The sequence below is a fragment of the Mastigoproctus giganteus genome, chromosome 8 (assembly GCF_048544385.1).
Source record: "Mastigoproctus giganteus isolate SK-2022 chromosome 8, ASM4854438v1, whole genome shotgun sequence".
NCBI lineage: Eukaryota > Metazoa > Arthropoda > Arachnida > Uropygi > Thelyphonidae > Mastigoproctus > Mastigoproctus giganteus.
In genome coordinates this window covers 187,416,291-187,442,885 of record NC_143582.1, presented here as the reverse complement: position 1 = coordinate 187,442,885, position 26,595 = coordinate 187,416,291, and the positions used below count along the sequence as shown (strand labels likewise).

Genomic DNA, 26,595 nt, shown 5'->3' with positions numbered 1-26,595 from the left:
GTCTGTGTGTTGTCACTGGAGATCACCTACTATCAAAGGAGGGACCAGTTAGTTCTGAACAGGCTGTCACAGCAGTCTCATCTTTTAAACAAATGGCCAATTAACATTTTTGGAGAAGCCATATTTTTGAAGTAATCCAGTACTAGGTCAGTTTGTTGCAAAGGAAAGTTTGTTCTGCTGTGAAAATTACAACATTGTGTATGCAGTTTAAACTCTGACATCCACGAAAAAAGTTTAAAAGAGCAGATAGTCCTGTAAGCATCTTAAAAAAAAAAAGAAAATGTTTATTTTTTTTTGTTTTTTGCCTGGATGCTTAAAAACAAATGCGATTGCTGATTGCTAGAGTGCTTTCTTAATATTTTGTGTTTGTAATGTGTTGGTTTTTTTTGTAAGAGATGCTAGATTTTAAGGAATTTTAAGGAGTCAATATCTCTTTAAGTTAAAGAACTCTGCAGAAAAGTCAGCGCGTTAGTACAAAGATCAGGGCCGTTCCTCGCTCCTTTTTAACCTGCGTGCAACAAGTATTTTGGAACCACTTTACATCATATTTTTAAAAGGGAAAAACTTTGCAGAAAAACGTTTTGTTTTGACTAATCTTATGAACACACTGACGCAAATTTAAATTAACTTTTTACTGAAAGTGATAAACAAACTACATAATATATAATTCTATAAAGAACTTTAATAGATAGAAACCTATTTAACATCTTTAATCAATTCCATTTGTGTTGAAAAAAGTTCTCATGTGAAAATAGATGCCAAATTTAAAGAACTCTGCTTGGATACCAAGAAGGCAGAAAATAGATTTGTAAGTTTAATCTGTGTGTCTTATCTTAAATATGCAGGGTGGCCCAGAATTAGATAAACCTTTTTAAAATGTTTCTCAGTTATTTGATATGTAAGGAAAATTCAGTTGTCATTTGATCTGTAACAAGTGAGTGTATAAAGGTGGCTTACCAGTAACACACATGAAAAAACCTTTCAAAAGTTATTTCTCCCTAAAATGGTTAACTGGCTGTTACATATCTCCTATTCAGGAGACTTATTCAGAAATTAGTCCAGGTAAGCTTTATTATTATTTTTTTGACTTGGCATGTTTTTTAAAAATCTAGGGCTTAATAAATGATGCAAAGAAGATTTTCTACACCAGTCAAGAAAAAAATCAAAAGGAAATATATAAAATGTCCAAAAAAAACCATCATTAATAAAATAGAGAAAAGGTTGGAGTGGTTTGGCCATGTGAAAAGAATGGAGGATGACAGATTGCCTAGAGAAGCTATGGAATGCATGCCATGGAGAAGGAAAAAGAGGAGATTGGGAAGATAGAAGAAAATGGGAAAAAAAGAATAAAGGAATGACTTTTCGATGTTAGGTCGAGGAGAACTGTTGTAATAACGGAATAAATCCTAAGAAGAAGAAAATAACACAGGACCACAGAAAAGCCAGATATTGATCCCCTGTTCAGAAAGAATGTTGATAACTGATGGGATGGGGGGGGGCAGTTCATCAGTAAGTAACAGAATATTCATATATTCCTATTCCCATATGGTAAATACAGAATTTTGCCCTGAACAAGTTAATATCTCTAGACTTGTTACCTCTACCACATAGGAAGGAAACTTATTCTAGTATTTGCCAACCTGTTGCTTATAAGTGAACTTTGATATTTTCTTCTACTATTCCCCGAGATTTTATACATCCTGTGGTTTTCGTCTCGCCTATGAGGGAGAAGAGGCCTTCCTCATTCATTTTATTTAACACCTTCAGCTCTTATACACCAAAGTCAGATCCTTGCTTAGATGTCTGGTACTCAAACTGAACAGTGCATGCCTTCTAAGCTATTCTCTATATGTGCATCAATTTGCACTTGTCACCAATCTTGTTGCCTAAACCCCGGGGGCTCCCATCTGGTGAGTATGGGCTCCCAGGGTCCTGAGCTGGATATCATCATTCTTCTCTTTCTTGGTGATTCCCTTCTATTTTTGACTTTCTCTCTCTCACAGGGTTACTTGGGAACTTTTTTTTTTTCCTGGTGCAACATAAGCCTCAGGCTTCCTTGCATCATATGGATATTAATAATAATAATAATAATAATAATTTTACAGAGTTTAGTACTTGTGTGCAAAAGAAGGTTAATGAAAATTAAATTGTTTTTTGGTTTTTTTTATACTAGTCATCCACTAGTACATGAGACTTTTTTTTTTTATGCCTCATAGAAGGTATCTCTTAACATTTTTGCAGCTATGTGGCATCTGATAGACAATACAGTTTTTATTTATTTATTATTTATTTTTTTTATTAACTTGAAAGCCAAGCAGTTATGTATGTTCTTGACTTTCCAAGGAGGACACTTATTAAGAAAACCAGATGTGTTGGAAACCCTAGGTGGTATTTATTTATAATTTAAATAAATACCAACCCTGGTATTTATTTAAATTAGGAATGATTATGCTCTCAAATACTTTTCCACACAAGTTTTTTTCAAAAGGTATTTTTCAATTGTAGTATGTTCTATTTTCATTTTGATCTACAAATTATTACTTGGAAAATTAAAATTAAAACAATTAAACTTAACAAATTAACAATTAAAACGATGCCCTCTACGCTACATACATAGTTCAAATATATGGGTTAACTATGGTGTATTTACACCGATACTATATAACAAATTATTACTGTAATTCATCTCCTCAATCACCTAAAGAGAATGGGTGTATAGATGAATAAGGGCATTACCTCTGCACCAATGACATTCTGTAATTTGGCTCATTGTGTCTGTTGTGTATATTTTTATGAGAATTGCTTTTTTTTCAATGGGATTTGCAAGATATAAAATCAAACAGTGGGGAAAGTGAATACCCAAGGTGTGTAAGAGCTGATAACCCAGTTGTGTATTAATTATATGAGAGCTGCAGCTACAAAACCTCAAATTATGAAATTTTCAGATTGTCATATAGGTTAGGCCTTTTTTTCTGTATGTAGTTGAAATGGAATCAAAGTGGCCGTGTTACTCAAATGAGAATAAGTAATAATAGACTTCTCTGTTGGGACGTATTGCTTATTTTAAGTTTAAAAGATATATATTCAACTCATTATGAAGAATTTCATGAGATGTTGAATAATGATGCTCTTTATACAAACTTTGGTTTATTCATTTCAACTATGTCCAAAAATAATGCAAATACACTAACTTATATGATAATTTGCAATTTTTTAGTTTGAGATGTTATAGCCCTAGAATTGTACTAGTGTGATTATACACCTTATGGCATCTTGCATATTGTGTAAATAAGTCACAACTGGGTTGTTAGCTCTTGAACCTTGTGTACCTATCCACTCCCACCAATGAGAAGTCAATATAATTAGGTAAATTAATTCCAAGATGGTGCTGCTGGTACTCAACTGAGAATAAATAACAGTAGACTTCTCTGTTGGGAAGTGTTGCTTATTGAAGTGGAGGATTTCACAATATGAGATGTTGTATAGTAATGCCCTGCATGCAGATGTCGGTTTGCTTCATTTCAACTAAACAGAAATAATGCAAATGCATTAAATTGTCTGATAGTTTGAAATTTTCATAGATGCAGCTTTAATGCCATAGAATTTTACAATTAAGTGTTTAATAAAACAGTAATCCAAACAGACCATATATGAGGTTATACATGGAGAGGATGGAAATGATTTGTTGATAGAAGAGCTAGATGCAGAGGAAAAGTTTTTGTCCTGAATATGAAATGGCAGTGGTAGAGTGTTAAAAAAATGTCTGTACTTGATGTATAACACCTCAAATAGTAACCCAACAAGTTTCATTAAGTTTTAATAACATCTCTTTTTAATTACAGTTCCCGAAGCCAACAAAGTTGTGTGAATGAGGAGGGATGGAGGAATCAGTCATCCTTACAGTCATACGATATTTGAGATAAGGGACTAATACTAAAGGCAGTTCATGAGGATATGGTTGGGACACTTGGGGAAGGATGCTCCTTCTTATTCCACTGTTAAGGAGCAGGCATCAGAATTTAAATGAGTGAGGGAGAGCCTTGAAGATGTTTCTAGCTGTGGAAGATCTGCAATGTCCATTACTCTAGAAGTTGGTGACAGTGTGTATGGTCTTGTGATGAGTGATCAACAAGTGATAGTTCATTGCCAGCATCTTAGGCATTTCATCTGAACATGTCTCACCTAATCAGAGGTTCTTGCTATGAAAAAGGTGTCAGCGTGATGGGTCTAAAGTTGTTGACAGCAGATCAAAAATGCACAAGAGTTTCTGCATAAAGTGAGCATTTGCATAATTTTTCAAGCAGATCTAGCAAATTCCTTTGCAAGGTTTGTGACCATGGGTGAGACATCGGTCCATCACTTTCAGCCAGAGACAGAGGAACAGTAGAAACATAGCTCTTCCACCCCCTCCTACAAAGCAAGCCAAGTCGATTGCTTCTTCTGGGAAGGTAATAGCATTTGTTTTTTAGATGCTCATGGATTGTTGCTAGTGGATTACCGTCAGACAGTCACAGATGATGTTATGCTGACCTTGCGAGGTATTTGCATGAAAACATCAAAGACAAATGCTGAGGAAGAACTCAGCAAAAGAGGCTTGTTCCACCAGCACAAAACACTTGCTCACAAGTCTGTTGTTGCCATGGCTGTACTGCATGAATGCAGCTTTGAAATATTGAACCATCTCCCAATTGACCAGATATGGCACCATCTGGCTTTCATGTATAAATAAACTAGTAACCAAAAAAAATGTATATGCTGCAACTTTGTGCTGTGTGATCAGCATAGCAAGTTTAGTCAAAGGTAGCTCATTTTATCCATTAAAAAAAAAATAATAAAATAAAATAAATAAATATATATATATATATATATATGTATGTATATATAAGTACCATGTTTCTATAATTTTAATTATATAGTCTAACATTAGTGTGTGACCATAACTCACAAGGCACCAAATGACAAATTTACTTTTCAGTTGTTTTTACATATAATTCAGGTATTAAAATTTTATTTCTTTTATATATATATATATATATAAAATATATATAATGTGTGTGTATATATATATATACACACACACACACAGGGTGATTCAGGAGGAATAGTAAATATTTTGGGAAGTTATAGTATCGATCATTCTGAGGAAAAAAGTTCATATAAACATGTGTCCAATTCTCAGTGGATACGGAGATACAGCTGGTTGAAACTGGTGTGCACAGCTCCCTGAATCAGATGTGACCAAGAACAGTTATAACCTGACGCTGTTTGGTGTTAGAAGTGTTGTTAAGAATGCCGCACATCTTCACACATACAGTAATACCCCGACTTACGCGACCTCTGAGTTACGCGGTTCTTGATTTTTTTGGTTAGTGTATATCTAAAATTAGCTTACCAGTGATTTGGAAGTCAAATCATAAAGCTTGGGTGACAGCTTCCGTTTTTGAGGACTGATTTGGTCATCATTTCATACCCGAAGTCGAACGTTATTGCAAGTCTAAACAGATTCCATTTAAAGTGATGCTTCTTAATGACAGTGCACCCGGTCACCCTCCTGCCACCCTAATTAATTTCGACCCACGTGCGAAAGTTGTGTTTTTGCCTCCAAATACAACCAGCTTGCTTCAACCGATGGATCAGGGAGTCATCAAAACATTCAAGGCTTACTACATGAGGCGTTCGTTTGCACGTCTGAACAAAGCTATGAGACAAAATAGTGAGATATCTGTTAAAGACTTTTGGAAACAATTCAATGTTTTAGATGCCGTAAGAATCATTGAAGAATCTTGGGATGAAATTCCCAAAAAAACATTGAATGGTGTCTGGAAGAAACTTTGTCCATTTTTTTTCAAAAACGAGACGAAAACAATGCCAGAAACTGATCATGTCGCTCATGTGATAGAAGAAGTTGTTAATCTTGCCAGGCAATTAGATTTGGAAGTCAGTGGTGATGATGTCAACGAGCTGTTGGATTCACATAGTCAGGAGCTGACAATGAATGAGCTCAGAGATGCGTGAGCAAAACGTCACTGAAGTATCCGACACTTCAGACCCAGTTCCACCAGAAAAGCACATGAAAATTACAAGTTTGACAGAAGGTCTCAGCTCAACTGAAAAGGGCTTAAAAATTTTAGAAAACATAGACTCCAACGCAGAACGCGTTATAGCTACAAAGCAAAGAATAAAAAAAATTATTAGCTTGCTACGAAGAAATTCTGCATGAAAAAAAGGCGCTGTGTCGTCAGACGAATTTGTTAGATTTTATGAAGCCATCGACATCAAAATAACTTTTTTACATAACTCATTTATTTTTTAATACATATTTTGTATTAATATGTATAAATAACTGCAATTTTATTAAATATTTTTCTTCCAAACTAGTGTTTTTGTTAGTCCTTGGTCCCAATTAAACAAAATTTATATGTATTTATATGCAAAGTTGTATCCCGACTTACACGAATTCGACTTAAGCGATTTTCGTCGGACCCACCTATCACGTAACTTCGGGGTATTACTGTACTCAGTATGCTGATATAGTATTTGTCTACGGTTTTTGTGGTGTATGTGCTACTTCTGCTTGTTGAGAATACTGTTGATGGTTTCCTAACTGCAGAATACCCGATTCAAGAGCGTTTACTAATGTTTACACCAAACTGCGTGAGACTGGTACAGTTCCCAGCACTCATATTCTTGTGAGCATTCAAATGAACAAAATGTGGATGAAATGAACACATTCTTCAGTTGGTAGTCCTGCTATTAGAACACGAAGAATTTCTACGCATATCAGCGTTCCACAGACAAGAGTATGGTGAACATTGTGTGCATGACTTGTTATCCGTTTCACATACAGCAAGTGCAACACCTTCAACCAGGAGACAATGCCCAGCGATTGGAATTTTGTTGGTAGGTAAATGCTAATCACTGATTAATTCCATTAATTACGTTCAATGATGAAGCTGCTTTCACCAGTGACAGTATCAACAACACCAGTAACTCTCATAGTGGTCAGACGAAAATCCACATGCCACTTTAGAAACAAATTTTCAACATCACTTCTCTGTAAATGTGTGCGTGGTGCGGTATCATTGACAATCAGTTGATTGGGCCTGTTGTGTTACAAAATAGTCGTACAGGGCCCATTTACTTAGATTTCTGCAAAACGAACTTCCACTACTATTGGAGGATGTTCCCTTGGCTACAAGGATTGATATGTACTTTCAGCATGACGGAGCTCCTGCACATTATACCATCTGGTGATACAATATCTAAATCGAACTTTCCCTGAATGATGGATCGGCCGCAGTGGTCTCGTTCATTGGCCTGCCCCTGAGGTCTCCAGACCTCACTCCGTTAGATTTTTGTTTGTGGGTATAGATGAAAAGCAGGGTATATAAAGAAAAGGTGAATACAAGAGATGAATTGCTCACTTGCATTTTGGATACTGCTGCCCTCATAAAGGAACACCAAGACAACCTCAGAAAAACAACACATCATATTACCACAAAAGTTGCAAAGTGCATTGGGGTTGGTGGTGGGATTTTTTGAATATTTATTGTGAAATGTAAAAAATTTGTAAATTATTTGTGTTTTGTATCATTCAAAAAGTCAGTAAATACAAACAGTGTCATTTATCGTACTTTAATACCTCTCATAATTAAATAATACCTCGTTTCCATCGATTAACCGTTCGTAGCGAGTATAGTAGTATCAATTAATCGGTAAAATTTATTAATCTTATTAAATTTCATTGTCAATTGAATTGTACTTTTTTAACTAAATAAATATAGCGACCTAGTTATTACAAACGAAACATCACAAATTAATACATATAAGTTGACAGGGGATAAGAAAGTCATATAACGTAACTCGGAGATAATATTCGATACTGAAATATATATATATATAGTGTTATAACCACATTGGGATATAGGTTTAGGGTTATATTTTGTATTTAAATTTTATTGAACTTGAATAGAAATCATGACTCAGACCAGAGCAGCAAAGCAAAAGGCTCAAACTAGTGGAAGTGCTGTGGCTCAGGGGAGAACTGAGGGGGGGGGGGCGGTTGTCCTCTGAATCACAGTCTATTGAAATGCACTGCTTGTTTGATGTTTGTGGAGCAATCAGAAACAGGACAGGATATTGCCAAGGGGAATGTCTTTGTGTGTGTGTGCGCGATGTAAGGAATGCGAGGAAATCAGGTGCCAACTCGGCATTATTATGGGCTTATATGACAGCTTGAAGGATGGATGGATGCCCTCGAAGGATTTAAATTGAGGGGCCCATCAATCTCTCAGCTGCCCACATCAATGTCAGAGCTTGCACTTGAACATCACAAAACACAGCGGCAAGCCCCCAAGGCAGAATGCACTGGTCCCAAAGGAACTAGATGTAGGTGACTCTATTGTCAGGGAAACAGGGAACATACTGTGCCAAAAGGATAGATGGAACAGGACCAGGGTATGTCTGCCAGGGGCAAAGATTGATGACGTTGTAGGACAGATATCATCCTTTAAGGGCACAAAGGGTGATATTGTACATGTGTGGCACTAATGATATTACGAGTAGGAGACCAGCAGAATTACTTAACAAGTACAAGACAGTGCTGAAAAAAAGCCACGAGTTAGGGTTGAATTTTAAAGTGTCTGTAATTCTGCCCAGACACAATAGGAGGGAGTATGTGATGAGAGCCTTGTCAATCAATTCTGCCCTGGAGAGAGATTGTGCAAGGATCAAGGTCTGTGCTTGTTAAGAGGAGAGACTGCTTCTACAGGGATGGGATACACTTAAATAGAAAGGGTGCAAGAATATTTGCTGATGCTATCGAGGCAGAGTTAGGTGGGTCGAAAAACTACTAGCTTGGGGGGGGATACACGGACTAATAGATTAACAGTAGCCGCTGGCAGAGGTAAAAGTGATTCTTGCACTACTTCTATTGAAATGCAATTGAGCAGCAGCCTGGGAAGCAAGGCAATGGGAATTTCCAGGACTGCTGGGAGTCATAGTGGAACAAGTAAATACACGGGCTATGTTAGGGTAACTAAGAGTAGAAACAGGTGCGTGTATACTTGCATATACACCAATGCCAGAAGAATAGTTAATAAATTCGATGAGCTTGAAGTGCTAGTCAAGACATCAAAGGCAGATATTGTTGGGATATCGGAGACATGGTGTTACCCAGACATAAGTAGTGCAGAACTGAAATTTGGGAGTACAATGTGTACAGAAAGGATAGACAGGACAGGAAGGGAAGAGGGGTTATGCTGTTAGTTAAGAAACATAAAATCTAAGGAAGTGTATCCAATTGATGTGGGTGGATAATGCAATGTTGAGTCTGTTTGGTGTGACATAAGCACTGGGAAAGGAAAAATGAGAGTAGGTGTGTGTTATAGGCCTAATGAATCTGATGAGTGTAATGAGCAATTGTGCAGAGAAATAGAGTGGGCCAGTAAATTAGAGTGTCTTATAATGGGGGATTTTAATTTCCCAGATATTGACTGGAATTTGTGGATTTATTGAATGATTGTTTTCTACAGCAGCATGTTCGGGAGGCAACTAGAGGGAGTAATACTCTTGATCTGATTATCAGTAGGCCGACCGGGCTAGCCGAGTGGGTAAAGTACCTGCCTGGCAACCCAAAGGTCGCGGGTTCGATTCCCGCCTCGGGCTTGGATCAAAGTACTGCAAAAACCTTGGGAGGTGCAATATGGCCACAGAAGCCGATGCGCCAACAACTTCAAAAATCAAATCAAATCAAATCAGATTATCAGTAGTGATTCTTCATGCTTTAAGAATCTACAGATAAAGGAACCACTAGGTGGCAGTGATCAGAGTGTACTGAAGTGGGATTTACTCAAAGAGGAAACTATCATTAGGGGTAAAGGGAAGGGTTTTGCTTTTGTAAAGGTGACTACGGTGGTCTGAGACAGCATTTAAATTCTATACAGTGGAATCAACTGATGATGTTACCAACAGTAAATTCAAAATGGGAAGCATTCAAAGAATTAATCTTGGAAGCAACTAGGCTTTTCATACCAACAAAGAAATATTGTTCAAGATTTAGGCCTAAATGGATGTCAGATGAACTAATTACACGTGACAGAGAAGAAAAATGCATGGGATATATATAAATTAACATGTGACACAGAAGCCTATGATAAATATAAGCTGGTCTGTAACCAAGTTACAAAGGAGGTTAGGCAGGCGAAGGCAGATTACAAGAAATCTTTGGCAAAGGATGCAAAGAAAAACAGCAAAGAGTTCTTTACTTATGTAAACTCTAGAAGGAAGGGAATGAATCAGATTGGTCCACTTGATGTCGATGGTTCAACTGTTGATGATCCTGCTCAGATAGCTAACAAACTAAATGAATATTTTGCATTGACATTCACACATGAGGAGTTATTCAGGGTGGGGAATGCCAGAGGTGTATTCAACTCTGGCAGTAAGCTAGATAATCTTGTAATAACTGAGAGTAAAGTGGAGGAGAAATTGTTGAAGATAAACACAAGAAAGGCACCTGGGGTGGATGGAATCTATCCAGTTGTATTAAAGGAGGTGGCAAAGAAAGTAAGTAAACCCTTAACCCTAATTATAAGAGAGCTTCCCTGGACTCAGGGGAGGTATCCATGGACTGGAGATGTGCATATGTGACCCCAATTCACAAAGGAGGATCAAAGGGAGACACAGGTAATTACAGACCTGTTATTTTAACTTCTGTTCCAGGGAAATTAATGGAGGCCCTGGTTAAAGAAGCATTGCAGGATCATCTAGACAAGACTTCAGTTATAGCTCGGACACAGCATGGGTTTGTTAAGGGGAAGTCTTGTCTAACTAATTTGGTTGGATACTATCTATGATGTAGTCACAAAGGAACTGTATGCAAAGAATAACTTTGATATCATATATTTGGATCTTAGAAAAGCCTTTGATACTGTTGCACATGGAAGACTGCTGCACAAATTGGAGCAGTGTGGCATTGGAGGCAAATTGCTGCTGTGGATAAAGGGATGGTTGAGTCGGAGGAGATAGAGAGTGGTAATCAATGGACACTGCTCTTCGTGGACTAATGTTATTAGTGGAGTCCCTCCGGGTTCAGTGTTGGGTCCATATTGTTTTATGATATTGATGATGGTATATCAAGCTTAATATCCAAGTTTGCAGACGATACGAAGGTTGGCAGGGCTGTTAAGGACACTAATGACAGTACGCTGCTGCAACAGGATCTAGAAAAGTTGAGCAGATGGGCTGAGAGGTGGCAAATGAAGTTTAACATTGAGGCATGTAAAGTACTACATATCTGAAGCAGTAACCCCAGAGTGACATATCAACTCTGTGGTACTACACTGACAGTGGTAAAGAACGAAAAGGATTGGGGGTAATTGTGCAAGCAGATATGAAGTTTTCTAAGCAGTACAGACGGTCTGCAAGAGTAGCTCATAGTTTCTTGTCAGTGATATACAGGAATTTTTCTAGCAGGGATAGGAGGTGATTATCCCCTTCTATAAGGCAATGGTCAGGCCACACCTTGAGTACTGTATATAGGTCTGGAAGCCTCATTTTAAGAAGGATGTAGAGCTGTTGGAACGAGTACAGAGAAGGGCAACAAGATTAGTGAATGGAACAAAGGGTTGCTCTTACGAAGAAAGGCTTAAATTCTGCAAATTACAGTGTCTGGAGACTAGGCACCTGCGAGGTGATCTGATTGGGGTGTATAAAGCCTTGAATGGTTTGAGCATGCTCAATGTGGATGGGATTCCTCCTCTCGCTCAGAATAATCGCCTGAGAGGGCATAAATTCAAATTGAGGAAAGACTGTTGTAGGATAGGTGCGCGGAAGTTTGCCTTTAGCCAGCGGGTGGTTGATTGGTGGAACAAACTTCCATCTGTCGTAGAAGTTGATAGCTTAAATAGATTCAAGGTAGAACTTGACAACCATTTGGAGCGAGTGGATGGGTGAAATAAGGGATTTTGTTTTTGGCTGATGCTATATAACTTGCTTTCTTGCATCATGTGCCTTTGCTAATGCTAATTGTACTGCGTCAGTTTCAAACAGCTGTATCACCATATCCATTAAGAATTGGACGCATGTTTATATGAACTTTTTTACTCAGAATAATCGATACTATAACCTCCCAAAATATTTACTATTTCTCCTGAATCACCCTGCATGTATATATATATATTTCTGTAATAAGTAATAAGTCCCAGATCAGGTTAATGCCATCAAATTATTGATTAAATATTACATCAGTCTGTAAAATAATTACAACAGTATGTAAGATATGGATTTAAGATAAAGAATTTGAACGCTGTTTAAAGTTCAATAAAAGCTATCCCGTAGAGCCCTAAGGCCAAATTAATAGAATAAGAATGTATTAAGCATAATAAAAGCATTCAGAGTTGGCCTTTAGGCAAATAAGGAAGATAAGATTTTAAAATAAACATATTCAATATAAAAGTGTACCCAGTGAGCCATGAGGCCAAAAGACTTAGATAGCTTGAGTTATTTTAATGTGTTATACCCTATAAATAAACAAATAATTAATAATAAAATAAATAAATGCAAATAAAAAAAAATGATGATGAGACAAATTACTGATATTAGGATACATTGAATGGAACATTTACAAGGGTTAACATCAATCAATAATTGGCAAAGGCTATCTGTTTTTGTTTGTTATCTGCTAGTTTAGCTATGTCCAAATGATCTAAAATTATCCAAATTTTACAAATTATATTAAAATTTAGCAGCAAACTGGCAAAATAACAGCTAGCCCGACAGACAGCAGTGAAACAAATAATACAGAAAGTGAGAACCAACTATAAATTACATGTGGTGTTAGCAGTAAAAATTCTATTTCGCTATTTTCCTGTGAAAAATTATTAACTATTAAGTAGTGAAAAAGAAAAGGCTTATGCCAAATTTAGGCGAAAGGGAGTAAGGGTAGTGATAGCACTCCAATTTTACTCGAATTGCTGTAATAGATTTTGAGGTTTAAAATTTAGAGCTAGCAAGTAGAAAGAAAAATAAGCAAAGAAAATAGTGTATAATAATAGAAGTACTTTGGATAAACCGGGAGCGTAACTGCCCGTCCCTTTAGTAGGAATCCTAGTATTACAGTAGGTAGTAAAGATATAAATTAAAGTCCTGACATAGTTAAGAGTTGTCCAAATACTGAATGTAGGAAATTGAAATAAGTGGTAAAAATAAAGAAATATTGAAATACCAGTTGTAGTATATTAAAGAAATACCAGATGTTGTATATTGAAGAAATACAGAAAGAAATAATGAAATACCAGATTTAGTAAATACCAGATATGGTAATTAAAGAAATATCAGTTATAGCATGATAAAGAATATTATACCTTTTATTAAAAATATTTATAATAGAAATACCTAGAATAAAAATAATTAGAATAGAAATATCTAGAATAAAAATATTTAGAATAGACATCTAGAATAAAAATAAAATAAAATTTGACCTATCTGAAATAATAAATCAACCTTATTGAAATAGTAAATCAAAGGGAATAAATAGAACGTGAAACTTACCACCTTATCCACTTTACCATTTTAACTAAGTAGAAACTTAGTTAAAATGAATTATGACTCAGAATGTTACCTATTATAAATCTTATCTTCCTTATTGGCCTAAAGGCTAACTCTGAATGCTTTTATTATGCTTAATACACTCTTTAGAAAACGGGCCTTGTGCATCAGGTTGCATTATGTCATCAAAGTTTCTTGTGACAACTGACTAAATGGTTAAAATAAATTTATTAAAATAAAAATATAACATATACATAAGATGAAGAGGCACTTTGCTTCGAAAGCTACTATATATTTTAACTCTTTTATCTTATTGTATTTTAACGCTTTTATCTTATTGCATTTTAATGCTTTTATTTTATTTCTGTTTTATCTTATGTATATATTATATTTTTATTTTAATAAATTTATTTTAACCAGTTAGTTGGTCGTTGCAAGAAACTTTGATGATACAATACATTCTTATTCTATTAATTTGGCCTCAGGGCTTATGGGATAGCTTTTGTAGCTTTTATTGCACATTATTGTACTTTAAACACTGTTCAATTTTTTATCTTAAATCTGTATCTTATATACTGTTGTAATCCATATATATATAAAATGCTTAGGTATGCTGCCCAAATTTTCCAACTGCTAATTGTTGCCAGCTCCTGTTCACACGGTTCTCCTTGCATGACCACCATACCGGGCATTCTTTATTCATTTTTGTACTAGTGTTTTTCAACTAAAGAAAGGCAACCTATTCCTGAAATTTATCGATGTATGTTTATTTTATCTGTCTTCAATTTTAATAAACTGTTCTAAGTTTTAAGAAGTGTAAAAATGGCTGAACAGTGGGTAAGAACTTTGAGAAAATGTAGAAGAAATGCTAATGAAACATTAGAGGAGAGATCTAATAGACTAAGAGACCGAAAGAAGACTCTATGACTATGAAGACGGACAGAAATCATTGAAGAAAGAGAAGCAAGATTGGAAATGAGAAGATGGGCAAAATGCCGTAGGACTAATAAAATAGAAGTATCAGATGTGATAATCAAAAGCTGTAATTAATGTGGAAGAGCATGACATAGGAAATATGTGTTACAACTGTGAGTATTGCAATGCAAGATATTGGGGACATGAGTTAAACACATTGAATAAATACACTAAATGCCGTCACGATGGAAAGGTTTCACTTGACCCACTGAGACACTTACTCTATTACGAGAGCTGCTTACAGGGAATACACGTGAAGCATATAACTATAGAGAACATATATGAGAGTACAACTCAGCAATGGCATTTGCGTCAATGGGTGCAGAGATTAAATCACTGCCTGGAAATGGTCTTTACTGTTTTAGAATACACGGCCAGATTTACCATTTGGTCTCACTGCTATATCCAAACGAGGCAAATAAGCCAACACGATTCTGCTGAAGCAACAACAAAACAACTTGAAAAACAATCAAACCAAGGGTGTATGGCTGAAGTAATGCAACAATTGGATGAGATGCAGTGACAACTTAACCCATTTGCTGAGTCATATAAGTAAATGCATCAAATAACCCAAGCCAATCCAACAATGAATGTGTGCATGACATTTATAGAAGATCCGGACTTAGATAAGAGACTATATAATGCACCTACATCCAAAACGGAGGTGGCTACAATATTTGTTGGAGAATTATATCACCACTAAACAAAAATAGTGAAGACTGAAGGATCTAGATTAAACTATTTGCCATAATCAGAAAGATGGCATATGTTATGCCGGGTACAATTAGACGGGAAACCACCTGCAAATAGAGACATATGCATATATCCCACAGGTGACTGCTGTAGAATTATATCACTGCTAAACAAGAATGGTGAAAACTGAAGGAAATAGATTAAATTATTTATGCCATAATCAGAAAGATGGCATATGTTGCACTGGGTACAACTACTTATTACCCCAGGGGCTCACATCTGGTGAGTATGGGCTTGGCAAACCCAGGGTTCTGAGCTGGATATCATCATTCTTCTCTTCTTGGTGATTCCCTTCTACTTATGACTCTCTCTCTCTCTCTGGGTAACACGAGATTATTATTATTTTTTTTTTTTTGACTGGTGCAGCATAAGCCTCACGTTTCCTTGCACCTTATGGCTAATAATAATAATATACAGTATATGTGTATATGTGTGTGCATGCTTGTTCACTTATTCAAAGTGCAGTATGACAAAGTGAATTCTGGATTATTTATTTATTTTTTAATAGTGTGCAAACTTATTTATACCAGGATTAAATTGTACAGCTATAACTAACCTAAATGGTGGCATATGAAACAATATGATTGTCTGATGATTTAAAGTTTAATTATTATCAGAATGTATACAGCATTATCGAAAGTTGTTTTGCACGAAAATAAGAAATTATACATTTTCCACTTTTTTTGTAGATTTATAATTTTGATTGTACTAAACTTTTGTGTTTCTCTTACATATTCAAAATGTTTTTTAATGTGTTTTTTTTTTTTTTTTCCCAGGAAATTTTTTTACATATTCTTTAGTTGGTGTAATCCAGCATAAAAACTTTCATAACACATCAAAATATTTCAAGAAAAGAGACTATTATGATATTCTTGGAGTATCCCCAAGTGCTGAGCAGAAAGAAATAAAAAAAGCTTACTATGAGGTATTTTGCTTGTATATGTGTGTTTTATTTAAATATTTAGGTACACTGCTAAAAATGTATTATTTCTGATTTACTTTCAAAAGAAGTATGAAGCAGAAATATTTGTAATAATAAGAGGAGTTTACCTCAATATAGTACGTAGAACACTTCCATATGATACTCTCCAGAAATTAAAACAAAAAAATCGAAAACTTACATTAGAGTAAAAAATAAATAATTAAAACCCAATTTAACACAATTACAAATCATTTTAATGCAATTAAAAATTAAAAAGTATCTAACGAAAATATTCGAAACTATTTTCCTTCCTGAAGCTTTTCGACTGTATGTCACGATCATAGGAATGAAAATTACCGAATAGGATTGAACCTGAAACTTAAATAGTCATTATTTATCTTCGCGCATGCGCGTAAAGGTCCACGCATCGGAGATCAAATATGGCCGCCAAACATTAACAGAATTCTCATGTAATTTAATTTCTACGGTTTCTGCAATTAATAGTCGCGTATAATTACGTTGAACATTAAGTATTTTGGCCTCGTTAAATAAAAAAGTATGTTTTTCGTTAATGGCATGAAAGGCTAATTCTGATGCTGCTGAACGAGAAGCAGGAACTGAGGCTTCTTGTTGATTTACACGAATATTCAGAGAAAATTGCGTCGAACCTTGGTAAGACGAGTCGCAATCACTGCAAGAAATGTTGTGTACCAGATCATTAATTTGTTGCGAACACAGAAAGAACCGAGTAATTGTTCAGTATAGTGTGTAATTTCCGTATTGGTCTGGCCACAATTTTAAATTCGGTATCTTTAACGAATCTATTAAGCTGTTTGTGCCATTGTTCAACATATGGGACAGAAATAAAGTATTTTTTGATATTACTGTTGTTGTTTGGTGTAGTATTTTGTATCCTATCCTGTACCCTAATTCGGTTTATTGTGGCAAGAGGACAATCCCTAGTTAAGAGCCTGCTAGTTAATATTTGTATTTCTGAGCCCAAAGCAGATTCCGTCGTTGAATTTTTATAGGCATTTAGAAATTGATTAAAGGTAATCGATCTTTTGTAGGTGAACGGGTGATAGCTATTATAATGTAGAAGCATACCGGTGTTTGTAGATTTTCGATAGATTCTAAATTGGATTTTATTCGGTCCCAAGTAAGTGTGAAATTTAGAAAGTTTAATGACTTTGTATCCGTATCCTCCCTTTCCAATGTAAAATTGAGTCTAGAATAAATATTTTCAAACGAATGTAAAATGTCTTGGATAGTACTACTATCAGTAATAACTAGAACATTGTCTAAATACCTCCCATAGTATGTGATAAGGGGTCGAAAAGGTGTCAATTGTAAATGCTCAATAATTGAGAAATAGATCTCTGACATTAAGCCGCTCAGGCTCAAACCCATTCGCAATCCAAAAATTTGTTTGTACACCTTGTCTCGAAAGGTGATATAGTTGGCCTCAACTAACAGTTTAATGCCAAGTTCCTATAGGAAACAATAGGTCGAATAGGAAATCCAGTCTTGTGTAATTTTACCTGACCGAAAAGTGCAGGAATATTGTATGTTCTGGCCTTCAATTCCTTTAACTGGGCCATATTAATGTAGTTGTTTTTTCGATACGTGGTTAACGTTGAATTTATTGATTGACCAAATTGGTAAACAGTGCTGGGTCTACTTCAAGATAAGTGGAGGTATCTGAAACAACTGAATATAACTTATTAATATAATCATGTTTATCTAGTATTACCACTGTATCTCCTTTATCTGCCCTCTGTATAATAATGCCCTTATTTCCTCAAAGTTCTCGTAAAGCTGAACTGTCATACGTATTCAATTTAGGAAGTCGCGTTTCTTTTATGTTATTCCCTACTTGGTTAACTTGTTGAATAAATAAATCTTTTTGTGGAACATTACAAATTCCAAATTCAATATCAATTACGCATTGTTTTTTAGGTAGTTTTCGAGGTGGTAAATTATAATTTACCACCTTAGACACACAACGTACTACCACAGAATACATCAGCTTGGTCACGAACACCCCCCTCACCCAGTATTCAACGAACCGACATATCAACAGGTTACAAATCTTTCCTCATGTACGCTATCGCAGGACCAGATTTCACTTTTATCCAAAGGACTAAATTATAATTTACCACCTCCAAAACTACCTAAAAAACAATGCGTAATTGATATTGAATTTGGACTTCATAATGTTCCACAGAAGGCCTCAGTAGCCGACTGGTAAGGAGTGGGAGTGCAGTAGCACATGCTCTTTGAGTAGACCGGTAGTCAGGGTCTACTCTTTGAGTAGACCCTGACTGCTGAATACGGTCAATCTGCCAACCCGCACTGGACCAGCGTGGCAGATTATGGTCCATTTTCCTCAGCATGAATTGTTGAGGAGGCTTCCATCCTGCAGTGGGTTGATAATGGCTGCACTTTACCTTTTTTTTTTTTTAATGTTCCACAAAAAGATTTATTTATTCAACAAGTTAATCAAGTACTGAATAACATAAAAGAAACACGACTTCCTAAATTGAATACACATGACAGTTCAGCTTTACGAGAACTTCGAGGAAATAAGGGCATTATTATACAGAGGGCAGATAAAGGAGATACAGTGGTAATACTAGATAAACATGATTATATTAATAAGTTAGATTCAGTTGTTTCAGATACCTCCACTTATCTTGAAGTAGACCCGGCACTGTTTACCAATTTGGTCAATCAATAAATTAAACGTTAACCACGTATCGAAAAAACAACTACATTACTATGGCCCAGTTAAAGGAATTGAAGGCCAGAACATACAATATTCCTGCACTTTTCGGTCAGGTAAAATTACACAAGACTGGATTTCCTATTCAACCTATTGTTTCCTACAGGAACTTGGCATTTTCATCCTTAGCCACACATGTATATAGCATTATAAAACCCTTTAGACAGGTAATACAATTTGGGATTAAGAACTACAATACATTATTTAATAATCTTAAAGACTAGACTTGGCGACAATGACAATTTATTCTCACTAGATGTTACCTCGTTATATACGAATGTAAACGTTGAATACACATTAGATATTACAGTAAACCCCCGCTATTCGCGGTATCTGTATTCGCGGTTTTGCGTATTCGCGATCGCCGATTTAATATAAAATGAAACCTTAAAAAATGTGAATTTTAAAGCGCCGTGAACATTTTCCGCCATAAAAAAAACACGGGCGTGGCTAAAATTATCTTTCCCGGTCAAAACAGCGCTCGGTGGGTGGGGGGTGAGGGGTGATAAACTCGCGAGCATAGATGTTTCTCGCTAATCCTTGTTCAGTATGTGTTATGCGCTTGCCATGGGAGGTTTCGTCGTTTGTTTTTAATTTATACGCTTATAAATTGAATAAATTTATCAATTTATATGCTTACAAAAGTGATAAATCTACCATTTTGCAGTGTAAAACAGACTTTTTCGAGTGTGTTAACGGAAGAAAGTGACTTTATTGTGGACAAGTTCTTTCTAACCCCTACAAAAATATGGCTATGAATAATAAGAGAAATGTGAAAATATCAAAGAAGGTGATGACATTAGCGAATAAAATTGAGTTATTAGATAAAATTTCTAATGATGAAAGTGTCTCCTCAGTGGCAAAACATAAAATCAATGAGTCAACGGTACGATCAATCAAAAAATCGGAAGAAAAAAATCCACGTAGTGTCTGTGAAAACGCGCTAATTGCTTCAAAAATTTGCTCAGTAACTCGTGATGTTAAATTAGAAAAAATGGAAAAGGCTTTAAATCTGTGGATAGAAGACTGAACTGAAAATAAAATTCCGTTAATTTCACTCATCATTCGTGAAAAGGCAAAACTCCTTTATCAACACTTAGCGAAACTGGTGATAGCACTGGCGTGATAAGTTTTTTAGCTAGCAAAGACGCTGGTTTGAAAGATTGTTTGAAATTTCTAATAAATATTACATTTTAATATAAATTGTTTCTATTTTCATTTCGATGCCATATGCTTGCATTTCACTATGTACTGTCTACGTACATAGTCATATATGAAGGTACCTATAATACATACATAGACTAAATTTTAGACTAGTTTTTCTTATATATTTCATACTTTGGAACGGAACCCCTTTATTACTATGGAGCAATAACTCAGTATTCGCGTTTTCGGTATTCGCGACATTTCTCAGAACGTAACCCCCGCGAATATCAGAGGTTTACTGTATTTGGGATATGTTAAATAAAAACTCAATACCGATTATACGAAGCTACCTATTAAGGAAAATTTTTCACTTGATTAAACTGTTAGTTGAGGCCAACAATATCATCTTTCGAGACAAGGTGTACAAACAAATTTTTGGATTGCCAATGAGTTTGAGCTGGGCGGCTTAATAGTAGTAGTAGTAGTGCATGTGATGTAAGAAAGCAAGTGTATGAGCTTATGCAGCATAAGCCAAAAAAAAAAATCACACCATTCCCTCCAATACCTGTCCAGTTCCTCCTCAAATTTATTCAACCTATCAACTCACAACGACAGATGGAAGTTTGTTCCAGCGATTAACCACCCGCTGGCTAAAGGCAAATTTCCGCACATCTATTCTACATCTGTCTTTTCTTAATTGAATTTATGCCCCCTTAGGTTCGTAATCTGAACATATAGAAGGATCCCATCAGAATTCAGCATGCTCACCCATTCAAGGCCTTATACACCTCAATCAGATCACCGCGCAGGTGCCTAGTCTCCAAGCCCCTCTTGGTAAGAGAATCCCTTCATTCCCCTCACCAATCTTGTTGCCCTTCTCTGTACATGCTCAAGCAAATTTACATCCTTCCTAAAATGAGGCCTCCAGACCTGTACGCAATACTCAAGGCGTAGCTTGACCATTGCCTTATACAGATGAACAATCACCTCCTTATCCCTGCTAGCAAAATTCCTATATATCATTGACAAACCCTATGATCTGACCTGGCAGCCTGTCTGCATTGCTCAGAAAAGTTCATATCTGACTGCACAATTACTCCCCAGGTCTTTTTCATTTCTACCACCTAAGTGTAGTACCACACAGTTGGTATGTTTCTCTGGGGTTACTTCTACTCATATGCAGTACTTTGCATTTGTCAAGGTTAAACTTCAGTTGCCACTTCTTAGCCCATCTGCCCAAAATTATCTAGATCCTGTTGGAGTAGCACACTGCCATTGCTGTCATTAACAAACCTGCCAACCTTTGTATCATATGCAAACTTCGACATTAAGCCTGATATTACCTTCATCAATATCATTGATAAATATACAAAACAACAGTGGACCCAACACCGAACCCTGTGGACTCCACTAATAACATTAGTCCCTGAAGAGCAGCACCCATTGATTACCACCCTCTGTCTTCTCCCACTTAACCATCCTTTTATCCATTGTAGCAACTTACCCTTAATACCATTCTGCTCCAATTTGTACAATAGTCTTCCATGCGCAACAGTGTCAAAAGCTTTCCTGAAATCTAAATATATGATATCAAAATTATTTTTTGCATCCAGTTCCTTTGTAACCACATCATAATATCCTATCAAATTTGTCAGACAAGACTTTCCCTTAACAAACCCATGCTGTGTCTGAATTATTGCTGCATTCTTGTCTAGATGATCCTGCAATGCATCTTTAACCAGTGACTCCATTATTTTACCCGGAACAGAAGTTAAACTAACTGGTCTGTAATTACTCGTGTCACCCTTCGATCCCCTTTTGTGAATTGGGGATACATTTGCACATCTCCAGTCCATGGGAACCTCCCCTGAGTCCAAGGATGCTCTCATAATTATGAGAGCATCCTCTAGACTCAAATTTACATTGGAAAGGGAGGATACGGATACAAAGTCATTAAACTTTCTAAATTTCACGCTTACTCGGGACTCGAATAAAATCCAATTTAGAATCTATCGAAAACTTACAAACACCGGTATGCTTCTACATTATAATAGCTATCACCCGTTCACCTACAAAAGATTGATTATCTTTAATCAATTTCTAAATGCCTATAAATATTCAACGACGGAATCTGCTTTGGGCTCAGAAATACAAATATTAATTACAAATACAAATAATTAAATAAATAGGGGTTATCCTCTTGCCACAATAAACCGAATTAGGCTACAGGCTATGGATAGGATACAAAATACTACACCAACCAACAATAGTAATATCAAAAAATACTTTATTTCTGTCCCATATGTTGAATAATGGCACAAACAGCTTAATAGATTATTTAAAGATACCGAATTTAAAATTGGGGCCAGGCCAATGCTGAAATTACACATTATACTGAACAATTGCTCAGTTCTTTCGGTGTTCGCAACACAAATTAATGATCTGGTATACAACATTTCTTGCGGTGATTGCGACTCGTCTTACCAAGGTTCGACGCGATTTTCTCTGAATATTCATGTAAATCAACAAGAAGCCTCAGTTCATGCTTCTTGTTCAGCAGCGTCAGATTTGATTTGATTTGATTTGATTTGATTTTTTATGGCGCATCGGCAGCTAAGACCATAATGCGCCAAGTCACAGCAGCGTCAGAATTAGCCTTTCATGCCATTAACGAAAAACATACTTTTTTATTTAACGAGGCCAAAATATTTAATGATCAACGTAATTATACACAACTAATAATTTCAGAAACCATAGAAATTAAATTACACGAGAATTTTGTTAATGTTCAGCGGCCATATTTGATCTCCGATGCATGGACCTTTACGTGCATGCGCGAAGACAAATAATGACTATTTAAGTTTCAGGTTCAATCCTATTCGGTAATTTTCATTCCTGTGATCACGACATATGGTCGAAAAGCGTTGTCAGCTTCAGGAAGGAAAATCGTTTTGAATATTTTCGTTAGATTCTTTTTAATTTTTAATTGTGTTAAATTGATTTAAATTGTGTTAAATTGGTTTTTAATTATTTATTTTTTACTCTAATGTAAGTTTTCGATTTTTTCATTTTAATTTCTGGACAGTATCATACGGAAGTGATCTATATACTATATTGAGGTAAACTCCTCTTATCATTTTACAAATATTAATATCAACGTAGAACGTATTGAGTATTACTGCTCTGATTCATACTATCTGAAGCAGAAATATATATAAATTGTGATACCCTTAAATATAATGGGCTACATATGTATATATACATACTTTATAATATTGGTGTAAAAACACCATAGGCAACTCTTGAAGGAAAAAACTACAATAGCAGTGTAAAGGGCATCATTTCAACTGTATCTCATATTGTGCTCATCTTTCACAACAAGTTACCATATTTTGCACTACCGAATAAGTAACGCTTCACTAGAGAAGACTATTGTTACTTATTCTCAGTGGGCACCACCACCACCCAAATGGCACCGTTTCAAGGCTTGTTGGCCTTTCACTGGTGGGTGGACAGGCACCCTGGTGTTGCAAACATGACAACCCACCCACCGATGAAAGGCCAACAAGCCTTGAAACGGTGCCATCTGAGTGGTGGTGCCCACTGAGAATAAGTAACAATAGTCTTCTCTATTAGTGAAGCGTTACTTATTTGAGGTAATGCAAAACATGGTAACTCATTGTGAAGGATGAGCACAATATGTGATGCACTTGAAATGATGCCTTTACACTACTATCATAGTTTTTTCCCTTTAAGAGTTGTCTATGGTGTTTTTACACCGATATTATATAGATAATTATAACTCTTAAAAATATTATGCCCAGTTGCTGTTTGTTTGTTTGATATTTGGTTTTTAGGAGCATTAGCAACTAAGGCCATATTGCTCCTGGAATATGCAGTGGTCGTTCCTTGACCTTTCCGCATCCTCCGTATTTGGTAGTGACAAGCTTGAACCCTGATCTAATCAAGAAATGTGTGCTGCGCACTGTTGCTCCTTCTCACCTGCTACGGAGGCCTGCCCAGTTGCATTTAGTCTTACTTACATACATACATACATACAATATGTGGCAACAAAGTTTCCAAATTGGTGCTGTTGTGGTCATGTTCAATTAGTTTAAAAATAAACAGAAGTGGTATGTTGTAGTTCAGACTTCCTCCAACAGGTGGTGGTACAGAGATTGTCCAATAGGCTGATGGGTGTTGCAAGCAACAGCCAGCTTTATTAGTTGTGTTAATATTCTGTGTCACAATTTTTCACTGGAGCAATGAATGAATATCAAATATTGCTTTAAGCTGGTAAAATCTTCAACAGAAATGTATGACATGTTAACTGTTTATGAAGATGAAATGTTAAGTTGTAAACACTGATATGACTAATGGTATAAGTGGTTCAAAGATGGATGCGAGGAGGTTCACTATGACTCAAGAAGTGGGTGTCCATCAACCTCTTGAATTGAGAACAGAGTTAAAAAAGTTCTGGAAATTTTGGAAACAGATTGTCGTTTAACCCTCAGGATGATGGCTGTTGAGTTGGATATGAATTAGGAGATGATTCATCAAATTCTGCATGAAAATTTAGAGAAAAGAAAGGTGTGGGTAAAATTTGTACTACACAGCCTTGTGGATGAGCAGAAGCAGTGCAGTGTCATCATGCAAAGATTTCCATACTTGTCAAGATTATCCTAATTTCCTCAACTACATTGTCACTGATGATGAGTGTTAGGAGTTCCAGTACATCCCAGAGATGAAGCATCAGAGCATGCAGAAAATCATTACCAAGGCTAAAAAGTTTCATTTACAGAAGTTCAGAATCAAGACATGCTGTTCATGTTTTTCTACAAACAGGGTGTGATTCAAAAGGAATTTGTACCTGAAAGGAAGAGAGTCGATGCTTACTGTATTCTATGTACAGGTGCTTCAAAAACTTGTTGATGTACATTTCCCAAGTGAGGCTGCAATTTTGAGAGAAAGGCAGCTAGTTCTTGTTGCACAACAATGCCTCCACCCATTCTGTACTTGTTATGAAGACATTTCTGACAAAACATGGCATTGTCCATATCAACCATCCACCCTACTCCCAATCCAGCACCAGTGGTCTTCTTTGTCAAAACTGCCCTCAAAAGAAAGATTTCAGGATGTAGAGGACATAAAGAAAAACGTAACCCTGAACATAACGAATTGAACATCATCTCTTTGGATGCCTTCACTGATTCTTTTCAAAATCTTTTAGGGCAGTATAATAAGTACATTCAATCATTTGGCGATTTTTAATAAAAAATAAAACATTTTTGAGCTCCTTCACTTTGTGTTATTTTTATTGCACAAGTCTGGAAACTTTATTGCCGTACCTTGTATATCAGAGCTTGGAAGAAACTAGTCCTTTCAGTCGAGGTTTAAGCTGGAATTCATTCCCATCTCTATAAAGGAATTATTTTGGAACTAAGCTCCTTTCCCTGATTGTTAATGGCTGTGTGCTTTTCGCCTTTCAAGTTCTTTTGCTGATTATTTTTCAGAAAAATTTCAGGAAAATATTAGCTTTGTTATCCCTGATTGTACCGTTACTTTCTGAAATAGTGTTCCAAAACTTTAGAGTTGTTGGAATATAGTGATATAAATGATTTTAGTAAATAGATCACCTGCCTGCCTCTTTGTGGTAGGATAGAAACCAGCTATGATTTTTCTGGTGACTGTTCTGTCTGATTGCTAGGAAGTTGTCCGACAACTTATATGACATAAAATACAGAACCTACACAATGCATGTGACTAGTCATCGAGAGATGTTTCATCATTATGAAGGAATTGTTGGGTTCCTTCATAATGTTGTTGTTGGGTTCCATTGTAATTGTTGTAATTGTTAATTGCACATGTATATATATATGTATGTATGTTTATTAGGACAGTAATAAATATACATTTCAAGAACTTGTAACATTTCAAGAATTTGGGGAGTACAATGTCTACAGAAAGGATAGACATAACCCCTTGTAACCCCTTCAAGAACTTGTAACATTTCAAGAATTTGGGGAGTACAATGTCTACAGAAAGGATAGCATAACCCCTCCTCCCTTCCTATCCTAGGAAGGGAGGAGGGGTTATGCTATTAGTTAAAAAACACATAAAATCCAAGGAAGTGAAGCCAGTCGAAATCGCTGGACAGTGCAGTGTCGAGTCAGTTTGGTGTGACATAAGCATTGGGAGATCAAAATTGAGAGTAGGAGTGTGCTATAGGCCTAATGACTCTGATGAGTATAATAAGAAACTGTTCGGAGAAATAGAGTGGGGCAGTAAATCAGAGAGTCTTATAATGGGGGATTTTAATTTCCCAGATATTGACTGGAATTTGGGGGCTGGTCACTCACAAAGTAGCAAGGCTTTTGTGGATTTATTGGATGATTGTTTTCTACATCAGCATGTTCGGGAGGCAACTAGAGGGAGTAATACTCTTGATTTGATTATCAGTAGTGAT

At 36.0% G+C, this 26,595-nt stretch overlaps 1 protein-coding gene across 1 annotated transcript in view; it reads left to right on the top strand.

Annotated features, from left to right (window-relative positions):
• The window catches only part of LOC150082075 (dnaJ homolog l(2)tid, mitochondrial-like), a 108,834-nt gene that overhangs the window by 2,894 nt on the left and 79,345 nt on the right, over positions 1-26,595 (top strand). Inside the window, exon 2 of the mRNA XM_090379955.1 lies at positions 16,053-16,201. Coding sequence (XP_090236081.1) covers positions 16,053-16,201 — 149 coding nt within the window. The remainder of the gene's footprint in view (positions 1-16,052; positions 16,202-26,595) is intronic.